This window comes from Lonchura striata, chromosome 2 (assembly GCF_050655825.1).
Source record: "Lonchura striata isolate lonStrDom1 chromosome 2, ASM5065582v1, whole genome shotgun sequence".
Taxonomy (NCBI): domain Eukaryota; kingdom Metazoa; phylum Chordata; class Aves; order Passeriformes; family Estrildidae; genus Lonchura; species Lonchura striata.
The window spans coordinates 23,930,266-23,953,966 of record NC_140704.1 but is presented as its reverse complement, the minus strand read 5'-3'; the positions used below and the strand labels follow the sequence as shown (position 1 = coordinate 23,953,966).

Genomic DNA, 23,701 nt, shown 5'->3' with positions numbered 1-23,701 from the left:
CAGAATGAATCCATATCATATAATAACATACACAGGTAACAAATATTTTCTTTCACTGCTAGATACTAAAATAATTTCAATTTGTATTATTTTATGATCTTGCAATACAGTCTTGCTCTTAAAAATAGAAACCATAGTAGATGGGTGTTTATGTACTTTTACTTAATCCACTGGAAATTTTTCATTAATTACATCATTAATCACAGACTATTTTTGGTGTTAATCCTAGAGATTTGGTGGGGGTTGTTCATTGTACTTTCTTCCCCAAGCCAAATGGTAAAAGGATAAGTAACCTAAAGATTCAGAACTTCTCTAAAACATTACTTAGAAATTTAAATTTCAGACATATGATGATTTTAAAAAAAAATTCCTTCTCTTGTTTCTTGCAGAATACCTGTACAAAGAAAAAAAACAGGATATCAAACTGCCCATGAACAGAGCTTTTAAACAGAGAACATTAATGTTTTCTGTTACATTTTTCTATAGTTCCTTCCACTAAAACCATCTTGCATTCGATTTGTAACTTAGTATAAAAGTAAGATCTATATTAAAACCTAAATTTAAAAAAGACAAGAAAAAGGAATGGACTTAAGTAGAGGCACTCAACTACTGAAAAGTCTTATTATTTAAATCCTAAGTAGCAGAATATTACTCTGCATTAATTAGACCATGTGTTTCTCAGCAATACTCCATAGACTCCAGGATGTCTTAGATTTCTTCCATATGCACAGGCATAACTGCAGTAGAAAATAAGATACTTTCACAGGAAGAAAGTAAGATATTTTTATAAATTCACAAGTAATAAATAAGAATCCTGAACATGACCATTTAGCTAGCTGTGAATTGCTTTCACCAACCAAAATGGCCTATTTTATCATATTTTAATAAGACCAAAATTTGCTCTTCAAAGCTGTTACTGGAAGGAAGTAAAAATTCATGTCTCCTTTTAAGCAACATCAGCATTTGCTCACAAGAAAAAAGCCGAGTGCTCACTCTTACATGGCCTGTGTTAGTGGGAAGAAAATAGTCATTCCACCAGCTCTTTTGAACTAGACATGCTCTGAATAAAGCATTATCAAAGGAAGACCAGAGGAACAAAAACAGCTTTACATAAAAGCTGAAGTACAAAGAGATAACTGAAGGAAGATGACAAAATTTTAATTTTACAGGGAATTAAATAAAAAGGTATTATAAAACATGCTGGTCTGACTTTCTGAAGAACATGTGACAATGGGTGTAGACAGCTGCTCAGATAGCTAATTCAGCTTCCTGGTAAACATTACATGTACATGCATTACATGCATCACATACACATTTTACATACCTACTTTGCTAGCCGCCCTACAAAAAGCTCGCCAAGTTCCAGCTCAAAATTACCTAGCAGTGGAGTTCAAAGCATTCCCTTTTTTTTCCACCAGTTTCCAGGAAGACACTTAACATTTTATATCCCTTTGCTTTTGTGATACTATCTACCAACTTCAACCAACCTTAGTCTCATCCTTTACAGCTATTAAAGTCTTACTTCCTACAGCTTAGCACTGGTCCTATCCAGCAGTTTCCAGTGTGCTGACCTCTAAAATTTCCTGTGAAACTGTGATCTCTTGTACAGCTTATCCAAACTACTGGCTTGCTACTAATTTACTTTTCACAGCTCTTTAGAAGTTCAATACTTCAAATTTTATGTGACTTTTAAATTTGACTGCTCTACCATTTAGAGTGAGCACAACTAGTGAACTGGGTCATAATGTAACATATTACAGAGCATATAGGTTGATTACAGCACTGAAGTCTACATGAACAACAATGGCTACAGCATCCAAAGAGAGTATCTGAAAATAATGTACACATTCTATAATTGCTAACATTTTACTGGAAAGCTCTAGTACTTAGAGATTAAATACTAGCACATACTTAGAGGTTAAAAATTAACATATACTAAACATCAGTATATTAATTCTTACCTCTATTTGTTCCAAAGTGTCCTGCAGTTTTGAATTTAACTCACTATTGATGAATGAAAAAATGTATAGAATAAAATTACTGATTATATAAACATTTCAGACCATTTCTTATTTCCAAAAACCCTACAACTGAGCCACAACCTAGTAATTCATCATAAACCATTAAGCTGCTGTTACTATGTCAGACTAGCACCATCACATCACTGCTATGTTGAAAAGCACATTATTCTAGGTTTATAATGCAACAGCATTAAGAAGGTCTAGACAAGACTCCATCCTGCTATGATTTAACCAAGAATTCAAAGACATTCCTAACCTCCAAGAAACTTGCTTTAAATGTTTTGGTTTGGCACTGTGGTCTACAGCAGAACATACCCAGAAGGGTCAGGGCTGTCAAGCCTTTGCAAACTACAGTAATTTTTATTTGTTGCTCAAGAACCCCTTACAGAAATGCTATCAGAAAAAAGAGAATTTAAGCTTTCTCAGAAAAAAAATTTAAAGTTGGTATAAAAAATTAACAAAAACAGCTACCATAAGATAAACTATTTATAACAAAGAAAGGCACCTCTGCACCTTTGCAACAACCAGCTTTAAAAATTTCAGAACAGCAGCAATAAAAAAAAAAAAAAAAAAAAAAAAAAACCCTACTGTTTTGGTTTGGAAGGGTCAAAGCAACAAAGAAATAGGCAGGATATTATAAAAAGACAGATTTTAGCATCTCTGTTCTCTATGCATCATCTTAGTTCTCTATGCTTAAATGATACACCCATCACCCTCCTTTTTTGTTTCCATTAGATAAATTGGGTACAGCACCCTGCAAAGAAAAGTTTACATTGAAAAACGGGGAATCAGAAAGAACTGCCATTGAACATTAAGAGAGTAGCCAGTGTTTCTTTATTGTTTCTCCACATAAAATGAACCTTCAAACAGAAAGACTTCCATAATAATCTGATGTTACTACATCTCCTGCTGGAGTTTATGAGCATTTCCTGCTATTTCTTTTCTTATTTTTAAAGAAATGGAAATATTAAGTCTTCCTACAAAAGACACTGCAGATATTTGTATTAGTTTTGGTTCTGAAAGCAACTTCTCCATGTCAGCATAAAACTCTGAACTTGCTAATGTCACTGACAAGAATCAGAGTAAATTATCCTGAAGAAGCCATCTTGCTATAGGCAAATTAATTCCAGAATAAAAACTTCTCATTAAAAACTCAGCTTACATATCTCTAGGTGGGAGGTTGTAGCATAGCTAAAATTCACTTTAAGTTGAAACTTTACCTGCCAACATATTAGAAGAGTTACAATACAATTATGTAGTCTAAACATTTACCATGTGCTGTTATGACTGAAGATTGGTTAGTTGTGATAAAGGGAGGTGGGAAACTACAGAGGATACTTACACTTTTATAACTGCCTCAATTTTACTTTTCTAAGCTAAAAATTACTTTTCAATTCAACTTTTTTTAGAGACTGAGAATCAATGATCAGAAATAAAATCATAAAAGCTGACATCTGCACAATGTCACCCTACCTTATACAACTGTAGTGTTTGAAAGTGCTGGCAGCTTTCTGGCATTCCAAGCATAGTTGAATAGCTCCTGGATAATCCTCCTCCTTAGGATAAAATACAATTGAAAACTCATCCGAAGCAGTCATGCAATACCCATTTTCGCTTGCATGCTTATGTATAAACATTTGGAATAAATATTTTGCCCCTCCTGTCTATACAGTAAAGTTAAAGAGTGAGGGTCTACTACAGCACTTAATGTGCAGGTAGTTTAGAATTATCAACATCTGAAAACACTAGGTATTACATTACCTTATGCAAACAACTTGCTGTATTGTTTCCTTATCCATACGTAAAAAATATATCACAAAGTTTTTATTACAGAACAACTAACATCTTCCCAGTAATCTATTCATGGAAAGAGTTTAACTCGGGCACTGACAAGCTATTCCCATTGTTTATAAAACATAAAAGGAGACAAGGAAGTCACTTCCAACATTACGCCCAAATAAACACTATTTAAATTGATACATCCAGCTCATTAGAAATCAGATTAAACATAACTGACTCACAGAAAGTGTCGGGAAATAAAGAACACACTATGGATGCACTGTCCTAATATATAAGAATATCCAATAAGTAGACAGCTCAATCAGGAAGTATGAGGATTTCAGGACAAAACAAAAACATACACACAAAAATGTACAATCCAAGATCCTACCAATAAGACATAGGCATTGCCTCAGATATATCTATTGCTTCAGTATTCTATTAGACATAAGACCAGAAGGAATCTTGGAAGGAGAGAAACCCTTTTTAATAGCTAAGAGCTTCTGGTTTTTGTCATAATTACATGCTTTAGAGACCTAAAATGCAAAGCTGTTACTGGAAGTTCAGTCATTGATTGAAGAGCAAAATCACAAGGGTAATTTATGTTCATCTATTATCATAGAGTAGTTTCTGAAATGAAATTGGTTTGAACAGCAATGTTCAAATGCAGATCAAATTTAACTAAAAATACACAAAAAAACACCCCAAACTACATTATCCATTTGATGAAAACAGAACAGTACACTGGTCTAAAAGAACTGCTGCATTTTTAGCTCCTTACATCTTTCTCCACTGGAAACCTGGTACTTGCTCCATAAGTCTAACAGGGCTCAAATCAGAAAGCCTGCTTGCGTAAGGTATGTTACTAATATATTCCAAATGCAGCTCAGCACTGTAAGCTACTGTAGCTTCATTCCAGGTCTTTTTTTAATTGGGAACCCTTTCAAAATGCTCTTCTCTGAGTGGCTACTAATAGCTCTCATGCATATTCCAACTTCCTAACTTCTAGGAGTACAGAAAGTAAATGGGCCAATAGCTGGGATAACTTACTGGGAACAGACACTGAGCACAGCTCTAAAACTGCACTGTGCCAAAACAGCATTTTCAGCCCTTAAAAATCACTGACCAATTATGGTAATTAGACATTAGGGTCTGTGTGTGAATGCAACAACTACACCTCCTCAGGACAATTCTGGCCAGTAGACACTGAAGAGTTAATTCCCTGAGTAGCAAAACACAGCACAGAAATTAAAAGCTAATCATTGTACAGGGCTTACTGAGCAGAAAGCATTTATGCCATATGAAAATCAGTGCAGTACTGCTTGGTAAAGAGTAAGAAAGTTTGCTGACACAAGGTGATTTACTCAAGATGGAATTAAATTCACAGAATCTTGAAAGTTGAAACTATTAAGATTCAATTTCCAAGTTTAATAACCGGGGATTGTCATCATGACATTCCATCCAGTATTAGCTATAAATATTTGGCAAACTTGCAAGTCATAATTGTTAGGCTACCATTACTATAGCTGTCAATAAAATCCTGAGGCTTTCTTTCAAACAATTCATCACCTCAAGACAAGATTTTATTTTGCTCTGTGCAGCATATACTGCATTTTTAGGCAGCATACATAACAGCATCAGAATTTTCAGTGTCATGGCCTGCATGCTGCAATCTTTTCTACAATTGAATTAAAAAGCCAACACAATGAGTAAGGACAGAAAGCTACTACATTTACAAATAAAAAACAAAACAGGGAACCCATCCATAAATTTGTATAGTAATATATCAATAGAAATTCCTTATCCGGACCCAGTTTATCACCAGTCAGATAAATCTCATATTTTTTTCTTTTTTTCCCCCAAATATCAACCTAAAGAAAAGAGGTATAAGTTGAGAGCGGGGATAAATGAAGATCCCACAACATTTTTACTGAACTAACACAAGCTTCAGTGCCCAGTGTAAAGGCAGGAATGAGTTTCTGATAGAAAATAATCTTCCCTGGCAGCAGGGCTAATTTGATATGAAGCTTTTCCCAATTTAAAAGAATAAAAATATAATTTCATCCCACGCACACACCCTGTTTGCAAGACAAAAATTAAGATGACTGACAAATGTAGACTTAGAATAGCTTCAAATTATACCAGTCTGGTAGGGACTTACCTCCAACATCTCACTCAAACGCACATCAGTTCTTTGCTAAGAAAAGCCAAAAAAAAAAAAAAAAAAATCCAGTCATTACTATGCAGAAAGTAAGAAAAATATTTTTCACTGAACAAAACAGCTGTACATACCAGTGTTTTTATTGTTCTCAGAGATTTTAGCAGTCCAATAAGCAACTGTCGTTTCCTCTGATTTGCAAGGAGCCCCAAACTAGTTTGTGTGAACCCTTCCTTTGCTATATTCAGGTGTCTGCAAGGTAAAAATTAACATAATATTCAACAATTCATAAAATAAAACGTATTTCTAATAAATTCTAACAAGTCCAACAAAATAAATGGTAGAAGACAAAATTGCCAGCATTGTTAGGGGAACTCAGAAAACAAGACTGTAGCAACAGACAAACAAGAAGGCACATCCTCCCTTCTGCACTTGTCTGTGGATCAGTGGTTTATTTCCAAAGCTTTCTATTTCACAGAGGATTACCAATTGCAAAAGTGAGAGCTGCAAGAGTTTGCAACAGTTTCAGTTATCTCTAACTACAACTGTTAATAGCATTCAGCACATGAACAGGAAATATCATCAGCAAGCAAACTTCCTGGGTTTACAGATCTCTTTTCAAATATTTCCCCAATTTCAATCTCTGTAGTTCCTTAAGCAAGATACCTTCTTCCATTTGTGCAAATAACTGCTGCTAGCTGAAGGCCAGTCTGCAATGATGTAACACGTTCAAGTTCCTAGAGAGACAACAGGTTAAACAAATATACAAATTAAACAAATATACAAGTTACACACCAATGAAGACTACTGATTAGTGTATTTCTCTTGAGATGTTAAAATGACTTTGTACAGTTACTTCATATATTATTTGTTTCATCATTTTATATACACTAAGTACTGCAATGTAACATTAACATAAACTATATTTTGAAATACAATTCTCTTTTGAAGATAAGATAGTTGAAATCTGGTTTCATTGCAGTGGGACCCTCTACATTTATATATTGCACATTTAGCCTAAGAATTTCTATATCATTAATGCATTACAACAGAACGATCAAAGCTTCAGGGATAGAAACACAGGGCTTAATCTACATTAATATGCCAGAGAGCAGCAAAACAAAAAACACAAATTATGTTTCACACAGCATTTTCTTGTTTGGAGGCACTTGTTCTACCAATTTAATAGATGTCACATCATAATGAATGCTAATTGTATCCTGTTGACTTTCAACTGAAAACTCTTCAGCAGAGGTGACCTGAATTTAGCCTGATTTTGACTTAGTGAAGTACCTAGCATAATCTCAACTCCTTGAAAAAAAAAATGTTTTAATACAACTATTAGGACTTCTTTTGTTAGAACAGCTCTGCAGAAAAGTGCATTCTTTCCCCAGGCTTTCCTACAGAATAAGAGTTTTGTTTGTTTGTTTGAAGGTTATTTTGGTTTTTTTGGGGTTTGTTTTTTTTTTTGGATGGGGTAGGTTTGTTTTATTTTTTAGTTCCGCTCATCATTTCAAAATGTATCAAGTGCTTTCCATGAGAAGGGAGATTTTCACTTTGAAAACTCATCTAACTCTAATATGACAAGCAAAAATTAGTTCAAAGTTCAGTTCAGTTTTAGATCAGCTCCTGGTCAGTCTACAAACCACTGAGCTGCATCTTCCACCACAACCTGCTCCTTTTATGTCAGCAGTGTTGCTTTTTTATAAATGACAGCCTAGTTGCTGATATGCAAAATATCTTAAGAAAGCAAACTGGAAGATTACTTTCCTCAATACCTGCTTCTCTCTAAAAACATACTTTGCAAATACCAGAGCTATTCAAAAAGCCATTGTTCCCTTGTTCATGAGGAAACACATACAATAAGGAGCAACTCCACTCAGTTGCTTCTTGCAAAGACTCTGTAAAATCTCTCCTTTGAACACAACTGGATGGAGAGGAATGGGGAGAGAGTGCAGCCTAAATATTTCCAAAGAGGGAATCTTCTGCCCACCATTTAGGGCTGAATACAATTTTTCTCTTAAAAACAGTCTTTCACCCACTGGTTCCTTCTAAAGCATGTCTTTCTTCCAAGAACAGAAAACTGTAAATCCCTTACCCTGTGTCTGCACCGCGCCTCTTTTGGCCACAGGAGTGCCTGTTAGACCAGTACTTCACATTAGGCATAGGATTCAAACCATGATATCCCTAAACTACACTTTGAAAATGTGTCCAGGGAATGTGTTCAATTGCATTTTTGGCTCTTGTAATGATTTGTTACTGTAGTTTAACACTGAACTAGAACTGCCATTACAAGTTCACACAGAACAGCAAGAGGTTCATTTCATGAATCAGTGGTAAAGTGAGACCAATAATGCCCATCAGAATCTCCAAAAAGTCTACTGACAAGAATAACTCTGTGCAGGCCTGTGCCCATAAGTAACACTGAAGGATTATTGACTTAATCAGGCACAAAAGTATTTAAGAAAAGTTTTTAAAACATTTTCACTGGCACAATAGATTTTTAACTGTCCTTTTGGAATATCTGAAAGCACTTCTAGGTATGAACCAGGCTCAACTCACTAAGATGCTGCAATAAGAATATCAGCATTACACAGCAAAATGCAAGAACATTTGCTGCAGTTCCATTATGCAGTGAGAGGTTTTCAAAGTGAAGCTGCTGGATTCAGGAAAAGCAGCACTCACTCAAAACGATCAATTTCAAACCCTCAAAACAGTGAAATAATACCAGAATATTTTTATACCACACTATAACTCTTTCTCCCCCTTCTACACTATCTTGTGAAGACTCAACCAGCAGCACTTTCTGTACAGTAGCACTTACCAGCCTCCTGCAATAGCTTCCCACCTCATCACCCCTTTAACTAAAACTGAAACAACTTTACTGTTACAGCATTTTTCTTTCACCTGCTATTGCAGGAGATGATGCAAGCATCAAGGTCACTTCTCCACCCTCCCTTGTTCTTTAAACATCAGCACTCCTTTCACCAGGTAATGATGCCAGAACATAGATGGCAACCTCACTACAGCTGGAGGCACTGGCCATAAGAACAAGAGAACAAAAAGGATGTTGTGTCCTCTGGGTAAGAGGAAAATGAATGCAGCTCCATGACATCTACCACAGGAAGCCATCTTTGTTCTTCCACGCTCTCTCCAGCTTCTTGCCCAAAGAACTGTCATAAACAGCAACAACAATGGTGATGTAAGGTGCTGTACACAAACAGAAGTATTAACCACAGGATCATTCTCTGACTAACTTAATAACAATCACCATTTTCACTTTGCAGAACTGTTTGGACATTACTCCCGGGCACATGGTGTGACTTTTTGAGATGGTTCTGTGCAGGAGTTGGACTTGATGATCCTAGCGGGCTGCTTCCAACATGACATATTCTGTGACTGTGATTCTTACAACTGCCCAAGATTAGTGGCAGTTAAGTGATCTCCAAAAAGATCATTACTGCTTTCTCTTATGGAATAAAATGTGATACCATGCCTAAACAGGGGCACTAAAGCAGCTCCTGTTCCAAGTCCTTTACAGGTATTAGCCAAGCCTGTGAATTCATGAATTCTGAATTCTTCAGAAACCCTTGTAAAATGACCATATGCCAAAACCTTTTATCATCTTAAGGACTTTCAACTCAATACACCGTTGGTTTTCACTATAGAGACAGAGCTTTAGCATACAAAAATAGCTGCTTCCAACCAGGCACTATCACCCCCTACTACAAATCACTATACCGACACAACTCCAGCATTATAACAGCAAAAAATTGAGCAGTTTATTCTTGAAAAGTGTTAGTTGTCTTACCTCAACATATGCAGGCTGTTTTTCAAGGATTAAATCTGCAACTTTCTTAGATACCTTAAAAAGAAGAACACTCCATATGATACACAGCAATCTCAATTAAGTAGGCCATGCCCATAATAATATTCTACAAGCTTATGATTCTCTACCATTAAGTTCTGCATTCTTCAAATTTATTAATAAATACTCCACAACAACATATAAAAAAATTGTAAAAGTTATGATCAGCTGTCTTAGAACCAAGATAAGAGAAACGTTCACAAGTCCATCTAGCAATTAGTGGGCATTTTTAGACTACTCACTTAACTCTCTGCTTGTTAAGGAATGTGCTAGAAAAGCAAATAGAAATAACTTGGGGCAAGTGTTTACATTTTGCTCATGCTATTGCTAGAGTACAAATTTAAGTCAATGATATAGCATGATGTGCTGGCTTGTGCTGGGGTATTCAATTTTCTCCAAAGTATTTGGGCTGAAACCAGTTTTAATAACACAGAGGTGTTTCAGCTGAGCAGTGCCTGAAGAAATCAAGGCCTTTTCTACTCCTGGAACTACCCCACCAACAAGTGGGCTGGGGGTACACAAACCTTTGAGAGGGGACATAGCTGAGACAGCTGACCCCAACTGACCCATGGGATATTGTGGGAACTCAAAATGTCTCTCAGACATTTTTAGAGGTTCCAGGCCTTGGTCAGAAGTATTTTAGAACACAGCAAGCAGCTGGAAACAGCTGTGATTTTGAGTTTGAGCCATGGAATGAATTACCAACTTTGAAGGTGGAACAAGCAGTCACAAAGGGTTAGATAGCATAGTAAAAGTAGTTACAAAGTAGAGGGGAAATTTTTTTAGTATTGTACAGGGGAGTTGTTATTTTGTACATGGGAGTCAGAAGTTTTAAAATGGAGGAAAGTGGGCTGATCCTGTTCTTCCTCCTTCTTCTTCCTTGCCTCCATGTTCTTGGTGATGTTGGCACTCACAGATGGGTTCAGAGTAGCAAAGCACTTGGTAATATAGGTAGTAGGTATTGGGGAATAACTGTAAACATGTAATACGTAATATATCATATAAAAGATAGCAGCAGCCCTGGGCAGGGGGAGAGAAGACAGCAGACAGAGAGGATGTCAGGGTGTGTGTGTCTCTGCCTGGCCCGCTGACCGAACAGCAACAGCCCGCGAACACAATCTTTTAGATAACTAGCAATAAACCGCCTTGAGACCGAACAACGAAAGGCTGCGGAGTTTTTGGACGCACGGGTTGGAGGAAAGACTTTACCACCACACAAGAACCCAAACCAAACCCGGGGTTCTCACAGAATATCCTAAATGTACAGTGTCATGATCAGCATATACAGTTTGGGGAAAAGAAGGAAGGGAAGCATGCTCGGTGTGATGGCATTTGTCTTGACAAATAAATGCTACACATGATAGAGCCCTGCTGTCCTGGAGAAGGTTGAACAGCTGCCTGCCTATGAAAAGCAGTGAATTAATTCCCTGTTTTGCTTTACCGACTTTTTAGCTATTTGTTCTCTATTATCTGCCTTTTTCTCAACCCATGAGCTTTTTCACTTTTACTCCTCCCATACTCCCCCCCGCATCCCACTGGCAGAGAAGTGAATGGGAGGCTGTGTGATACTTCATTGCCATCTAGAGTCAAAGCACAACACATTCAACATAAGGACACCTACCTTTGAGACTGATACTGCACTAAAGTAAAACGATGTCAAAATGAATATGCATCCTCTACATATTATACCCTTTCTTTAGTACATAGAACATGTATATTTTAAAATTTTCTCCACTGCTCTGAGTATAATTCTAAATAGAATGCTCCTGAGAGCTGCTGTCTGTATTGAATTTAAAAACTGAGTGTTGCTACCTTAATCAATCTCTTGTCCACAAACACAGAAGCTTAAAAAGAAATCCAACAGTAACAGTCTTATAAATGCCAGCTTGAGCACTTATAGTGTATTTAGTTTTGGTTTTCATCAGGGACTAAAAATATTTAAGAAATGGTTTCAAACATAACAAAGAAATGACTGGTATTGCTCTATATTCTTTTCGGGGAACAATACTCCCAGAAATGGAAATAAAATAAAACTGGCTATGACAGCCAGCCCACAATGCACTACTGGCAAAGAGAAACAAAGAGGTTTTTATAAACTTGACTTCTTAGGCAAACATAGCAGAAATTTGAGCTCTTCAATCAGCATTCCTGTAACAATCTTATATTGGCTCCACCAGCTCAATCCCATCCTCTGGAAGAGCACTTGCACATAAATGGTCTTTGAAGTATTCCAATGTCATCAGGGGCAATGTGGACAAGGGGCATATACCCAGCTATGCTTCCTCCTTCCATATCAAAAGCAGGCCAGAACCACAGAACAATTTTAAAACTGAACTGTTCTTAACCTTTTAGTTACTCCATAACTAATAAATCTTTCCTCTGTAGGACAGCAGAAGAACCACTCCAGAGCGAGGTGGGGTCAGGATAGGATATTATCAAACTAAATGCTACACAAGTCTGCATGACCCTGGGGCTCCACAGTCTATGCACTGTGAAATTTTCACCTTGTTTTTTCAACATATTCTTCATTCTGTACCTGTAAAAAACTTCAGGACATGGATATACCTGCTAGTTATTCAATGCTCTAGTACTGTCAAGCAGTGCACATGAATAAAAGATACATTTCTTTTTGGTTTTTACACTTTTTGTTTTCCAAGTCCTCCGTTTCCCTTGTCTAATAATGACCTCAACATTGAGAAGCACCTGCCACAGGCACTTTTCTTTCTTTCCCAGTACTTAGTGATACTACTTTTCTTTCTGAGGTTCCAAGCTATTCTCTCAGATATTTTTTCAGATAAGCAATACTATCCTCAGTAACTTCATTTATTTCCAAACTGTCACACCCCTTTTGGCATGTTCCATACAATTGTGCTAAATCTTGGAATCCTGAACTGCAGCTGCTAGCACTGAATGTGACCGTGGTTTTCAAAGCCTGCCAACAACATTTGCTGAAGGGACAAACAATTTTCTCTTTCTTAATCACATCAGTAAAAAATATGTCATCTCCTGAAGAAAAAAACAACATAGCTAAGGATATTAGACTACTAATTAAAACTAAGTCTAACAGACATAAAACTAAAAAGCCTTTCTAATCCAAATTGTCTGTATCAAGATGATTACAAATTAAAGTGGTTATGTACATATATTAAAAAATGTTTGAGCAAGTTGGGATCCTTCCAGTGAAATGGAAAACTAATGAGAAAACTACAGAAAGTAAGTCTATAGTGACCCTGAAAACAACAGGATGACCAAGATCAGCTGTGCAAAAGCAGCAAGTCAGTGAAGATCAGAGCTCCAGTACCTGTAATTCAATCATATAATTGCTTTGCATTAGAGAAATTTAGAAAGTGGTATTATCTCCAAACTATTATTGTAAATTCCTCTGCCAGCTGTAGGTCCATACACTGAAGTGAAAAAGGCAGTATTTAGTTTTTTACAAAAGCAGAGCCATTGTGTAATATGTCAACAGGCTTCTTGAATCCTCTAATAATCTATTTACCATTAAAATATTTTTAGGACTGAACTAACAACATACAACATTCTGCAGTTTTGTCTTCCATGAAAGACACTAACATCCTTTAAGGCAGACAGTTCTCTAAATGACCTATCACAAGACGAATGGGTAACAACTGAGACACAAGAAGCAAACATGCAACAGTCTCTCACACTCTACCTGAAAATATAACATAAGAACATTAAATACAGTATATAAGAAATTTTAGCACTTTGGCACATACTCAAGGAGGAAATAATTCCTTCCTATACCAGAAACACATTTTCATGAAATTAAGAAATAAATAAGCAAGGACCAATCTTGACTGGGGAAGTTGATGAGAGAAGAACTGGGCATACACTTCTTGTCAAAAGTTTTAGCTTTGAGAGTTTTTACCTGTTTGTATTCTAAAAGAAAGACACATCTGGCCATATTTACTGGAAGCCTTCTGCTCAGTTCTTTCCCCTATTATTCATTAGATGCATGTACTTTCCAGTTCAAATGTTTCAGCAGCAGCCATGCCCTGAAACTACTCCCTCACCTGCAGCCAGTTCCCATCCTGCAAGCAAAAAATGGCCAAGATATTGATAACACATATCAGAATTATGCAGCATATCTCACTGAAGTTGTCTCAGCTTGAGAGCACTTCCTGGCAAAACAAGGTCACCACCAGAGGGCCTCTTTAAAATTTAAAAAAAAAACCCACCACCACCACCACAAAAACAAGCAAAAAAATTACTGTCTTTCATTCACTTCCAACTTCTTTCCTTATAAATCTTGGTAAGAAACATAGAATATTAATTTCCTCAACTTCTCACTAATCTTTCATAAAACTTCATAGGAATGTTATGGGGAAAGCAGTTTAATGCAGAAGGCACTTCTTTATGTATTCTTAACAATGCAAGATTATCCTATCCATTTCACTTATTTGAAGACATGAATTAGGATCATTACTTCTATTTTACTTGCAGATATTCTCCAAATGCCACAGTTAACAGATTTGTTTCCTGTACTGTGTTATCCATCTCAAAAGAGTAATGGAACAACAGTTAATACATTAATAGAAAATATAAGAGTCTACAACATAACAAGCACCTTTCAAACGCTGCAACTCCAATTTCTCCTCATTCCTCGTAGTTGCTACTCATTGCATTTCATTTGGTTTATTACATAATAACTCTGTATCAGTGTTCACTAAAAACCCTTGTGAACAATTAATATATTGGCAAATGAAAGGTAAGAGAAAATACCATCTTCAAAGAGAGTTTTTAAAACATTTTAAGTCTTACACTGCCAGAAATCCCTCAAAAAGATACTACTCCACTAGTCAGCACTGTGTTGAACATTACAAGATAAACATTCAAAAAGTTAAGTTTCTAAAGAAATAGTTAGCACATTTGGTCTCTGTTACAATACTTAATACTAAGATTTACTTCCATGATTTCATGTGATTATATGATTTAGTGATGACTTTCCACTATAAAGGCACACAACAATATTTAAAAAATACTTAGTATCTAATGCATTAAGAAATCAAATCTTTTTCAGTTATACTTCTTGCTAGACTTATAGACAGGACAACAAATTGTGTCAGGGTACAGAGGAAAAAACATTACTTACAGCAGCTTGCTGTTGTTTTAGTTTGTCTGTGTACTCTTCTAGTTCTTGAAGACTAAGTACTGGAGGAAGCCTCTGCATTTAAATAATAAAATCAGTGAGAAATTATAGGTTTTTAAATCACACATAGCATTAGCTAGGCAATCAGTTTCATTAAAGAAACATTCTTATGGCTTCTGTAATCTAATCTGCAGAATTAATCCATTTTTTCAAATTATGGATACTGAAATAAATTAGTGTTAAGATATACAACAAATGATCACAATTGCCTCATGTAATATTATAATTACCTCAAAGTAATATATGTATTCACACAACCACCTTATCACAGAAATTGTCTCTGTCAGTTTGCTAAAAAAATACACAAAATATAGAACAGATTTGGTTCCTCAGCTATCTTGACTTTTTCAATACAGTTTAACTTACAAAATGCCTGTTAGCACATTCCACTACATTAAGAGACTATATACTATATATATGCACCAATACTCTATGCTAGAAGCTGCACACAACTGCAAGATGACATAGGGGAACACAGTGTTGTATTAAGACAAGATCTAAGAAACAAAAAATAGCTCATTGAAACAAGCATGCTTTTGGTCTTCATTTTGTGCTATGTTGCCATTTTTCTTTTAAGATGACAGCTTACCTCTAACTCATACTTCACAATATCAAAGGAGTCATTGGAAAAATAAACTTCTTCAATGCTGTTAATTATTTCTTGTTGTGCCTGAGGATCAGTTGGTTCTTCATGTAGTTCTCTGAGTTCCTCCTGCACGAAACAAAAAAGAATTTCCATAATGTAATAACACATTCCAGGAAGAATGATGTTTTAACAAAACTAACATCTTTCAAAAGCTACTTCCAACATTAACACAAGAAACAATGGCAAAATACAGAAAGTACAGTACACTGTTGCTTGTACTTCCACTAGGGAGAGCAAGACATTGAAAACTTTTCAAAAAACAGTGTAGACGTCAATGTTGCAGCCCACTTAAACACTTCTTCATTGATTTATGGCACCAACTGCATGTTGAGTCCAGTTTCTTCCTCCTTACCTTTAGAAATTCTAAATAAACTGGCAGACTAGTATTAAACTAAAAATAAGCTGGCAGACTATTTCTCCAGAAGGAGAAAAAAATGCACAAAAAAAAAAAAAATAAAACCTGAATTTTTTAAAACAGAAGAACCCTCTTTGTAAATGACAGGTAAATAGTGTCATTACAAATGCATAACTTTCCAGTTCAGCCCTCACATTCACTGAAGTAAAAGTCATGCCATTAAACACTTGATTTCTACAGGTAAAACTTGAACAGATCTGCCTTCTTTGCACAAGATTAACAGCTCTCAGACTTGTGCACAGTGGTCTGAGCAGAGACGTGCTGTCAGCTTTTTGAAAGCTAATATTCCAGAGATAAGCATCCCCCTCCTTGCTGTCATGATCTCCTCTGGAAGATCTCCCTGACAACCCAGATGCCTCCAGTGGTTGAAGCAAACCAAGGACTGAGCCTGAACCTCCTCTTCCTCTGCTGCACTGGACTTTGCAGCTAATACTGGCCTTCAACTGGATGTCATTCACTCAAAACAATGAAAAATCCTTTATCAGGGACTCCAAAGGGAGAACTGCTAGAACATTCTTTCATCAAAAGTATAGATAAAATGGATCAAATTGCTTGATAATGAAATTAAACTCTGGTGAAGCAATCCAGCAGACTGAAGAGTCCCATAATGACCCTGAGCCACCCAGCAGTGCTGACTTACTCCAGTGGAACAAGGTGCTGGTATTTTCACCACAAAGAGCTCAAAGGTTTATTTCACCAGCTAGCGGTACCGCGGGGCCGCGGCCGGGCAGCAGCGGGCGGCTCCGAGCTGGGATGGGCAGCGGGGCACGGAGGAAAACCACGGAGGAGCCACCGGAACCGGAGCAAAGCCTCCGGCAGCCACCTTCTCCTGCCCCTCAGGCGCCTCCGAGCTCCCCCTGAAACGCCTGATGCAGTCACTGCCACCAGCGCAGGAACGCAGCAACCGCGCACAACCACAGAAAGGACATGGACAGCACCGAGAGACCGAGAGAAACAAGGAAATAATACAGTTATATCGTTATATATCTGTAATGGTAGCTCTATAATGTACACCCCACTGTAAATCAGTTTCAAACCTTACAGTACACTGAGTTTTACCAATATGAAACTAAAATTAAAAATTATCCAAGACAGGCAACAGGGTCCACTGAACCACTGCAAAAGGAATAACTGAATTTATGATCCAGTATTTGCCTACAAGTTCCTGCATGTCTGTTTCCTAAAAGAAAAAAAGATTAAAAACTAACCAAAGAAGAAATGCTTAGGATCATTTGAAATTCTGGACTACTGATACCTTGTCATGTTGGTGAAAAAATATCTCAATACCATACGTCAGTGGTGATTGACATCTGCTAAAGATGCACTAAGAAAGCCATTATGGACACATAATCTGGATTTGATGGGAAATGCCCAGGAAGTGCCTAGGAAAACTGCTAAGAAACCATTTTATTCTGTCTCAGAAATATCACTCATCTGAGTGTTTCTTGCCAAAACACTATTCAGGAAAATATTTATTAAATGACAAGGTTTTTCTTTACCTTGTTCATTTTATTTCTAGAAAAGCAGTCTAGTTATAACTCTCGAGGATAAATTTTAGCTCCCCCAATAAATTACATTATCTGACACCAGACTTTCTACCATGATAACCTGCACCTTTCAGCACATCATGCTCCAGTAGTTTGAAATAACCAACATAGGGAAGGCAAATTTATTCACTCACCACTAAAGGAGGCAATTATCCCTAATAGAGTTTATTTGCTGATATTCCATTTTCCTCATCCTTTCAATCAGATACACAAAAACAATTTTACTATGTAGAAATAAGCCCATAGTTTCAGGGGTCTTGGCAAAGGGCCGGTTTAACTCTGTGGACTTGGCACTCATACATTTAGTAGAAGGAAACAGAGACGCTCTATTAAATCCGTCAAGGTATTTTTCCACCCCAAAACTTGTCTAGCTATTGCCATATAAGTATCTTCCTTAAAAATAAAAAAGTCAGCATTAAAACACATTTATAATTTTACATTTTACGTTAATTCAGCAATTCCGAGTGCTATTCTGAACAGAAAAACCTGTCAAAAATTGCGACAGCGGGAAGCTCATGATAATACCCTTGCAGAGAACTTCACCATTGCTAAACAGAATTAATTAGATACACAAGAGGTCCAGAAGAGCAGCATATTGGCAAGGTGGACCCCACAATCTTCACTTTAATCCACCTGACCAGGTTAACACATGCATTCAGCAGTAGGAACTCTCCAATCAATAATGGGCCAACACAGCCTGGTAAGATACTGTTTCACAGGCTACTCATTTTCCCAGAGTTTTATTCAGCAAGAGGCTTCACCTCCTACCTACAACTCACATCACTTGTGGTGCCAATTGCACCTTTTTTTTCCCCAGTACTTCAGGACCATACTTTCATGGAAAAACAATTTATCCTGTCAGGTTACCACTAGTCCAACCTTCAGCGGCAGGTCTGTCTCATTATGTCACCTAAATAGATCCATGAAAGACAGCATCTGGGAAGGAAAAGGAAGAAGGAAAAAGAAGTCTGACAGCTCTGCATGCTCGAAGAAGCCATCACTAAACAAAAGTGCTTGCATCTTTCTCACATCATTTTGTCTTTCTGTTCTATGGAAATAGGAGTTTACAGTCTAGAAACCTGTGGCAATTCCTTGAAATGCTTTTCAGAAGAGTCATCTCATTGCAGATTCATCTGAAATGCAGTTCAGCAAGTTTTATATGTCTACATAGCTATTTCCCAGTGCATCACACTCCCACTCTCCTTGTATGTTATGTTGCCTGTAGCAGCAAAACCAATATTGCTCTGTTGAATGAAGCATTACTGGCAAGGAGTAGAAGCAAACACTTTCTGCACTCCAGTCACTATCACCTAAAAGACTGGGAAGTGAAGATATTGAAAAAAGTTAACTGATACCACTCAGGGAAAAAAATTATGAACTGTTTCTAATCTAGTTAAAAGCTGAAGTTCCACAACAGCCTATGCACTTTTATCTGGAGATTACCAGGGGCCAAGTCTGTGCTGTACTGATTTGGACACTGCCTTCCTTTCTGTCATAAGCCAAAAACACACCAATGAATATGCTGCTGATTTATATCCCTCCATTCTGAACATCTGTGCTAAAATCCAATCCTAAATATCAGGATAAGGGCCGTGCTCAACAGATTCAATAAGCAGCTATACTGCAACACTGCACCACTGTGAAATACAAGTATTAAAGCATTTATATATGTATCTGTATACACACACGCAAACACAATATTTGAATTCTATCTATATAAAAATATATATTTAGAAATTATAATTGTCTTATAATCACCGAATACACTGAGTTTGAAGGGGCCCACAAGGATCATCAAGTCCAACTCCTGGCCCTGCACAGGACCATCCCCAAAAGTCACACTATGTGCTTGAGAACATTGTCCAAATGCTTCTTGAACTCTGTCAGGCTTGGTGCTGTGACCACTTCTCTGGAGACCTGTACCAGTGCTCAACCACCCTTTGGTGAAGAATCTTTATCTAATATCTAATCTAATGTATATAAATTATATCATACTATAACAGTATATATTAATAATATATATATAACTATATATATATAACAATCTAATATTTCTATATGTGTTTTATTTAACAATTAATGCCTATAATATAATAAAATACAATGTATAACCATATCTATAAACTTACTTTGCTTTTCCTCCCTACCCCTCCCTCCCCTTTCTCCAGCTCGGGAAGGCAGTACCACAGAGAAGTTTGTGATATACCCTATCTTTCACAGAAAATGCTCAGAACCTCCTTTTGATACCTACTAAAAAGCTCTCACTCTTCCAAAACAAACATTATACTTGGAAAACAACTCTCCTGATGGAGAGAACAAAACCTATCCATAGAACATATGTTAGTCACACTACTACTTAATGCACTCCTAAAAAGCACTCAGCTACTGCTTGGAAAATAGAAATCCTGTATCTATAAGAAAAACATTTTTTAAAAATCTCAGTGTTATTTACCCTGATAAGCTACAAAGTCAAATACTATTTGTATATTGCATATGAGCTGGTTATCATCAAAATAAACATAACCTAATTCAAAGTCAATTCACCATTAACCACCACACTAGAATTCAAGCATGTAAAATATCTACATCAGCCTTTTGTGACAGAATCTGCTAACAAAACTGTTACCAGTTTGGGAAACAACAATAACAAAAATAATTTATTTCTCTGGGTAATCAGGGTATGCCAATGAAGTAAGGCATCTCAGTCAAAATAAATATTATGTCCTTCTACAAATGACTTTCTCTTCTAGATATCATAGAATCATCAAAGAATCATCAGAGGATGATGGAAAGGATCTTGAAGATTATCTAGCTCCAACTTTCCTGTTGTGGACACCTTTCACTAGACCAGTTTGCTCAGAGCTCCATCCAAGCTGGCCTTGAGCACTGCCAGGGATGGGGCATCCAGAACTTCTCTGGGCAACCTGCTATATCCAGCCTTGCAGTTCAGATTTGGCTTCTCTATGAGACTTTATCTGACTCAAACTATTATACACTTATTTCCTACTGAGATACTTCCCTATGCGAGTGAGTTGGCTGCATGAGTCTGTATTAACAAGTTAAGCAAGTTTGCTAGTGATTTGCCTTCATATAATAAGAAATGGAACCTTTTCAAACTAGTTGCAGAACCAGTTAACCTGAGTGAATACAACCAGGCACTTACTAAAATGTCCAAATGCCTAACAATTTCATTGCCTGAAAATAAAAAATTGAGGAGTACAGTCATCACTTCATCATGCTGGCCACAGTCAGCAAACAGTCAGCAAATTAACACTTTCAGATATCAAGACCCAAAAGAATTTTGCTGGTTTTGCCCTTGGGGATGGAATGTCAGCATATTTTTTTTCCTGTCCTCCATTATTTCCCATTTGAACTCCAAACTAGTGTGGTAGTCCCTCATCTCAAAAAACATGAGTTTGTCTAACCAGTGTTAGACAAAGATTGTCCTTTTACCAGTAATTCATACTGGCCCTAATTAATGCTGACCCTGCAGCCTTTCATTCTGTATACTTCTGTATAGCTTTAATGCAGCTTTTGAAGTTTTCAGTAACATCTGCCCTAAATCAGTCTGGAGATAACAATTTGAATATGGAGGTGTGACAATGCAAGTGCAGCATCATAACCATTCTCTCATCAAAACAGCTTGAGACTTTAATGACTCATGAGTTAAATAAAAACATCTATGGTTTGATATATGTCTGATAAGTCTACACTACACAGTGTAGACTTATCAGACATATATCAAACCATTACAGAATGGAAATCCAGCCAAGACACCCTACATCTACTTTTACCAGGAGAGACAACTTGGCAAAAAACTGGTTGCTCAGGGAGTGGCAGGAATCTGCAATTGTGAAATTTAAGTGATGGAGATGTGACAATTTTTTCAACATTGCTGCAACTGAATACTTTTGGTCGTTGATATCAATATATTAGCCACTGTTTAATAAAGTGTAAAGTAAATATACCAATTCAGACACTCTTACTTGATTTTTGAAATAGACAGCAATGCTAATTTTCTGATCTGCCTCAGCACAAGCAACATATTACACAGTAAGGGAGAGACAAAGAAACACAAAGGGTCTTTCAGTTTGATTTTTTAACTTTTGTAAAATAGGTCATCTAAATTCAAGTCGGTAATTTAAGTATTTTAATGGTTAAAGGCAAAGACCAAAGTCATAGAAAATAATAGACAACAACCATAGAAGTCTTGTGAATCCTCCTGTCAGATCAACAGGGAACAAGGAACAGCCAATTATTGTGACAATTGTTCCCTCACACACATTATGCAGTATGACTTGTGAGATGACAGTGAGCTAGCTTCATTTAAATAGTGAGATCCAAAAAAATACCAAAGACTACTGCTATCATAAAGATTTAACTTTCAAAGTAGAACATTAAGTTAATTATGTATGTTGAAGATTAAAATATGAAACTACAAAATACACTTACAGCACCAAAACCATGAAGAAACTAAATGTTAAGACTAGAACTATACAGGCCATCTACACAGCATCTATTTTCCAAAGTAAAAATCAAAAAGGCATTTTTCTTTTTTCTTCGTTTTTTTTTTAATTCACTCCAGCAAGAAACCTAAATAATATTAAGATCAGCATCCAGTGACAACTGAAAAGTTTCAAGAAAAAAAATTCACACAAATTCATTTGGAGTTGGTGAACTGATTTGTCTCACAGTTCTTAATTCTTCCATTAAAACATTCTAAAAGACTATCAGCAAGAAATAAAACTGAAAAAAGAACAACAGTAAAGCTGGTGTTAAGGAAGAAATGAAGATACAACTAAGTGTCATTTAACTATAAAATGAAAAATTAAAAACAAAGGGAGTGGGAGGGGAGGGGTGTTGTATCATACCTTAGTAAGAGTCCGAAAGTTTTCAATAGGACTGAGGTCATTAACACTCTCCTGAGGACTTCTTAGACCCTTTAAAAGAATTTTAATAATCAGTTAAGTTTGATTCCTTTATGTATCTTACAATCAAGTCTTACCTGATGTTTCATAGGTATCTACAGGTCCCGTAATGAATACTCTGACATGTAGCTGGAAGGCTAAGACCTTATTTTAGAAACATTTAAGCAAGACCACTGGTATATAAGTTATGCTCTACAAACGTATAAGCATTTCCAGTTTTATTCTGCAATATGTACCTTTTCAGTACAGCTCACTAACATTTTCTCTATAAAACTCACTCACACTCTCCTGTCAATGTCCAGATGTTATCTTAAATTTTAGAATGAGCATGTCTCCAAAAAACATAGCATACTTTGTTCCATTAACTTAAGGATTTAATGGAATCAAAACACTGAATTCAAGTTAGGTGCCAGCTACTCTATTGCAAGATTATTTCTGCTTGATGGCATATTTTTCTACTTGCAATATTCCACTACTAGGCCTGGCTTTCCCTATGTGAAAAGGTTGTATAATCCACACTAGCTTCTTTATATAATTATTACTCCTTAAAACACATATAGCCACATAAACAGCATGTATGTTTGTTGAATATCAAACATATTCACAATTTTCATAGAAAGATTTGGGTTAGAAGGAATCTAAAGATCAGGCAGTTCCAAGCCCTGCCATGGGCAGGGACACCTTCCACTAGATCAGGTTGCTCAGGGCCCCATCCAACCTGGCTTTGAACACTTCCAGGGATGGGGCACCCACAGCTTCTCTGACAACCTGAAACAGCAACTCACCATTTCAAGAAGCAATACCACATAACAGGCTGCTTAGTATATCTTCTGCCAGCTCCCTAGGCAGAAATTAATCTACACATTCAGGTTTCAGATATGGCTCTAACTCCAGCTTCTCTTGAAACTTCAGTGTGTTCCTGTAAGTCACAAGTTTCAGGCAGAATTTCCCCCTGCTCTTGTGATTGATGTTAACAGTATTTTTTCCAAGCCCTTTCTGGTCCTTGGTACCTATTTCTAAAAGGACTTCTGCAAGTACTATGTTACTTTATGGTGAGAAAGTTTGTATTTATTCTATGAAACTGATGAAGTGTTGTACATAATTTCAGTGCTAACTACTACATTTGACAACTGTTTCATCCTCTCAAGACGCAAAACCTCTCCATTCTG

At 36.6% G+C, this 23,701-nt stretch overlaps 1 protein-coding gene across 1 annotated transcript in view; it reads right to left on the bottom strand.

Moving 5' to 3' along the window:
- Positions 1-23,701, bottom strand: part of VPS50 (VPS50 subunit of EARP/GARPII complex) — an 80,259-nt gene that overhangs the window by 55,291 nt on the left and 1,267 nt on the right. Inside the window, exons 2-10 of the mRNA XM_021551762.3 lie at positions 22,476-22,544; positions 15,586-15,708; positions 14,940-15,011; positions 9,770-9,823; positions 6,625-6,695; positions 6,093-6,210; positions 5,962-5,997; positions 3,495-3,577; positions 1,962-2,004 (exon numbers count right to left, since the gene is read on the bottom strand). Coding sequence (XP_021407437.3) covers positions 1,962-2,004; positions 3,495-3,577; positions 5,962-5,997; positions 6,093-6,210; positions 6,625-6,695; positions 9,770-9,823; positions 14,940-15,011; positions 15,586-15,708; positions 22,476-22,544 — 669 coding nt within the window. The remainder of the gene's footprint in view (positions 1-1,961; positions 2,005-3,494; positions 3,578-5,961; positions 5,998-6,092; positions 6,211-6,624; positions 6,696-9,769; positions 9,824-14,939; positions 15,012-15,585; positions 15,709-22,475; positions 22,545-23,701) is intronic.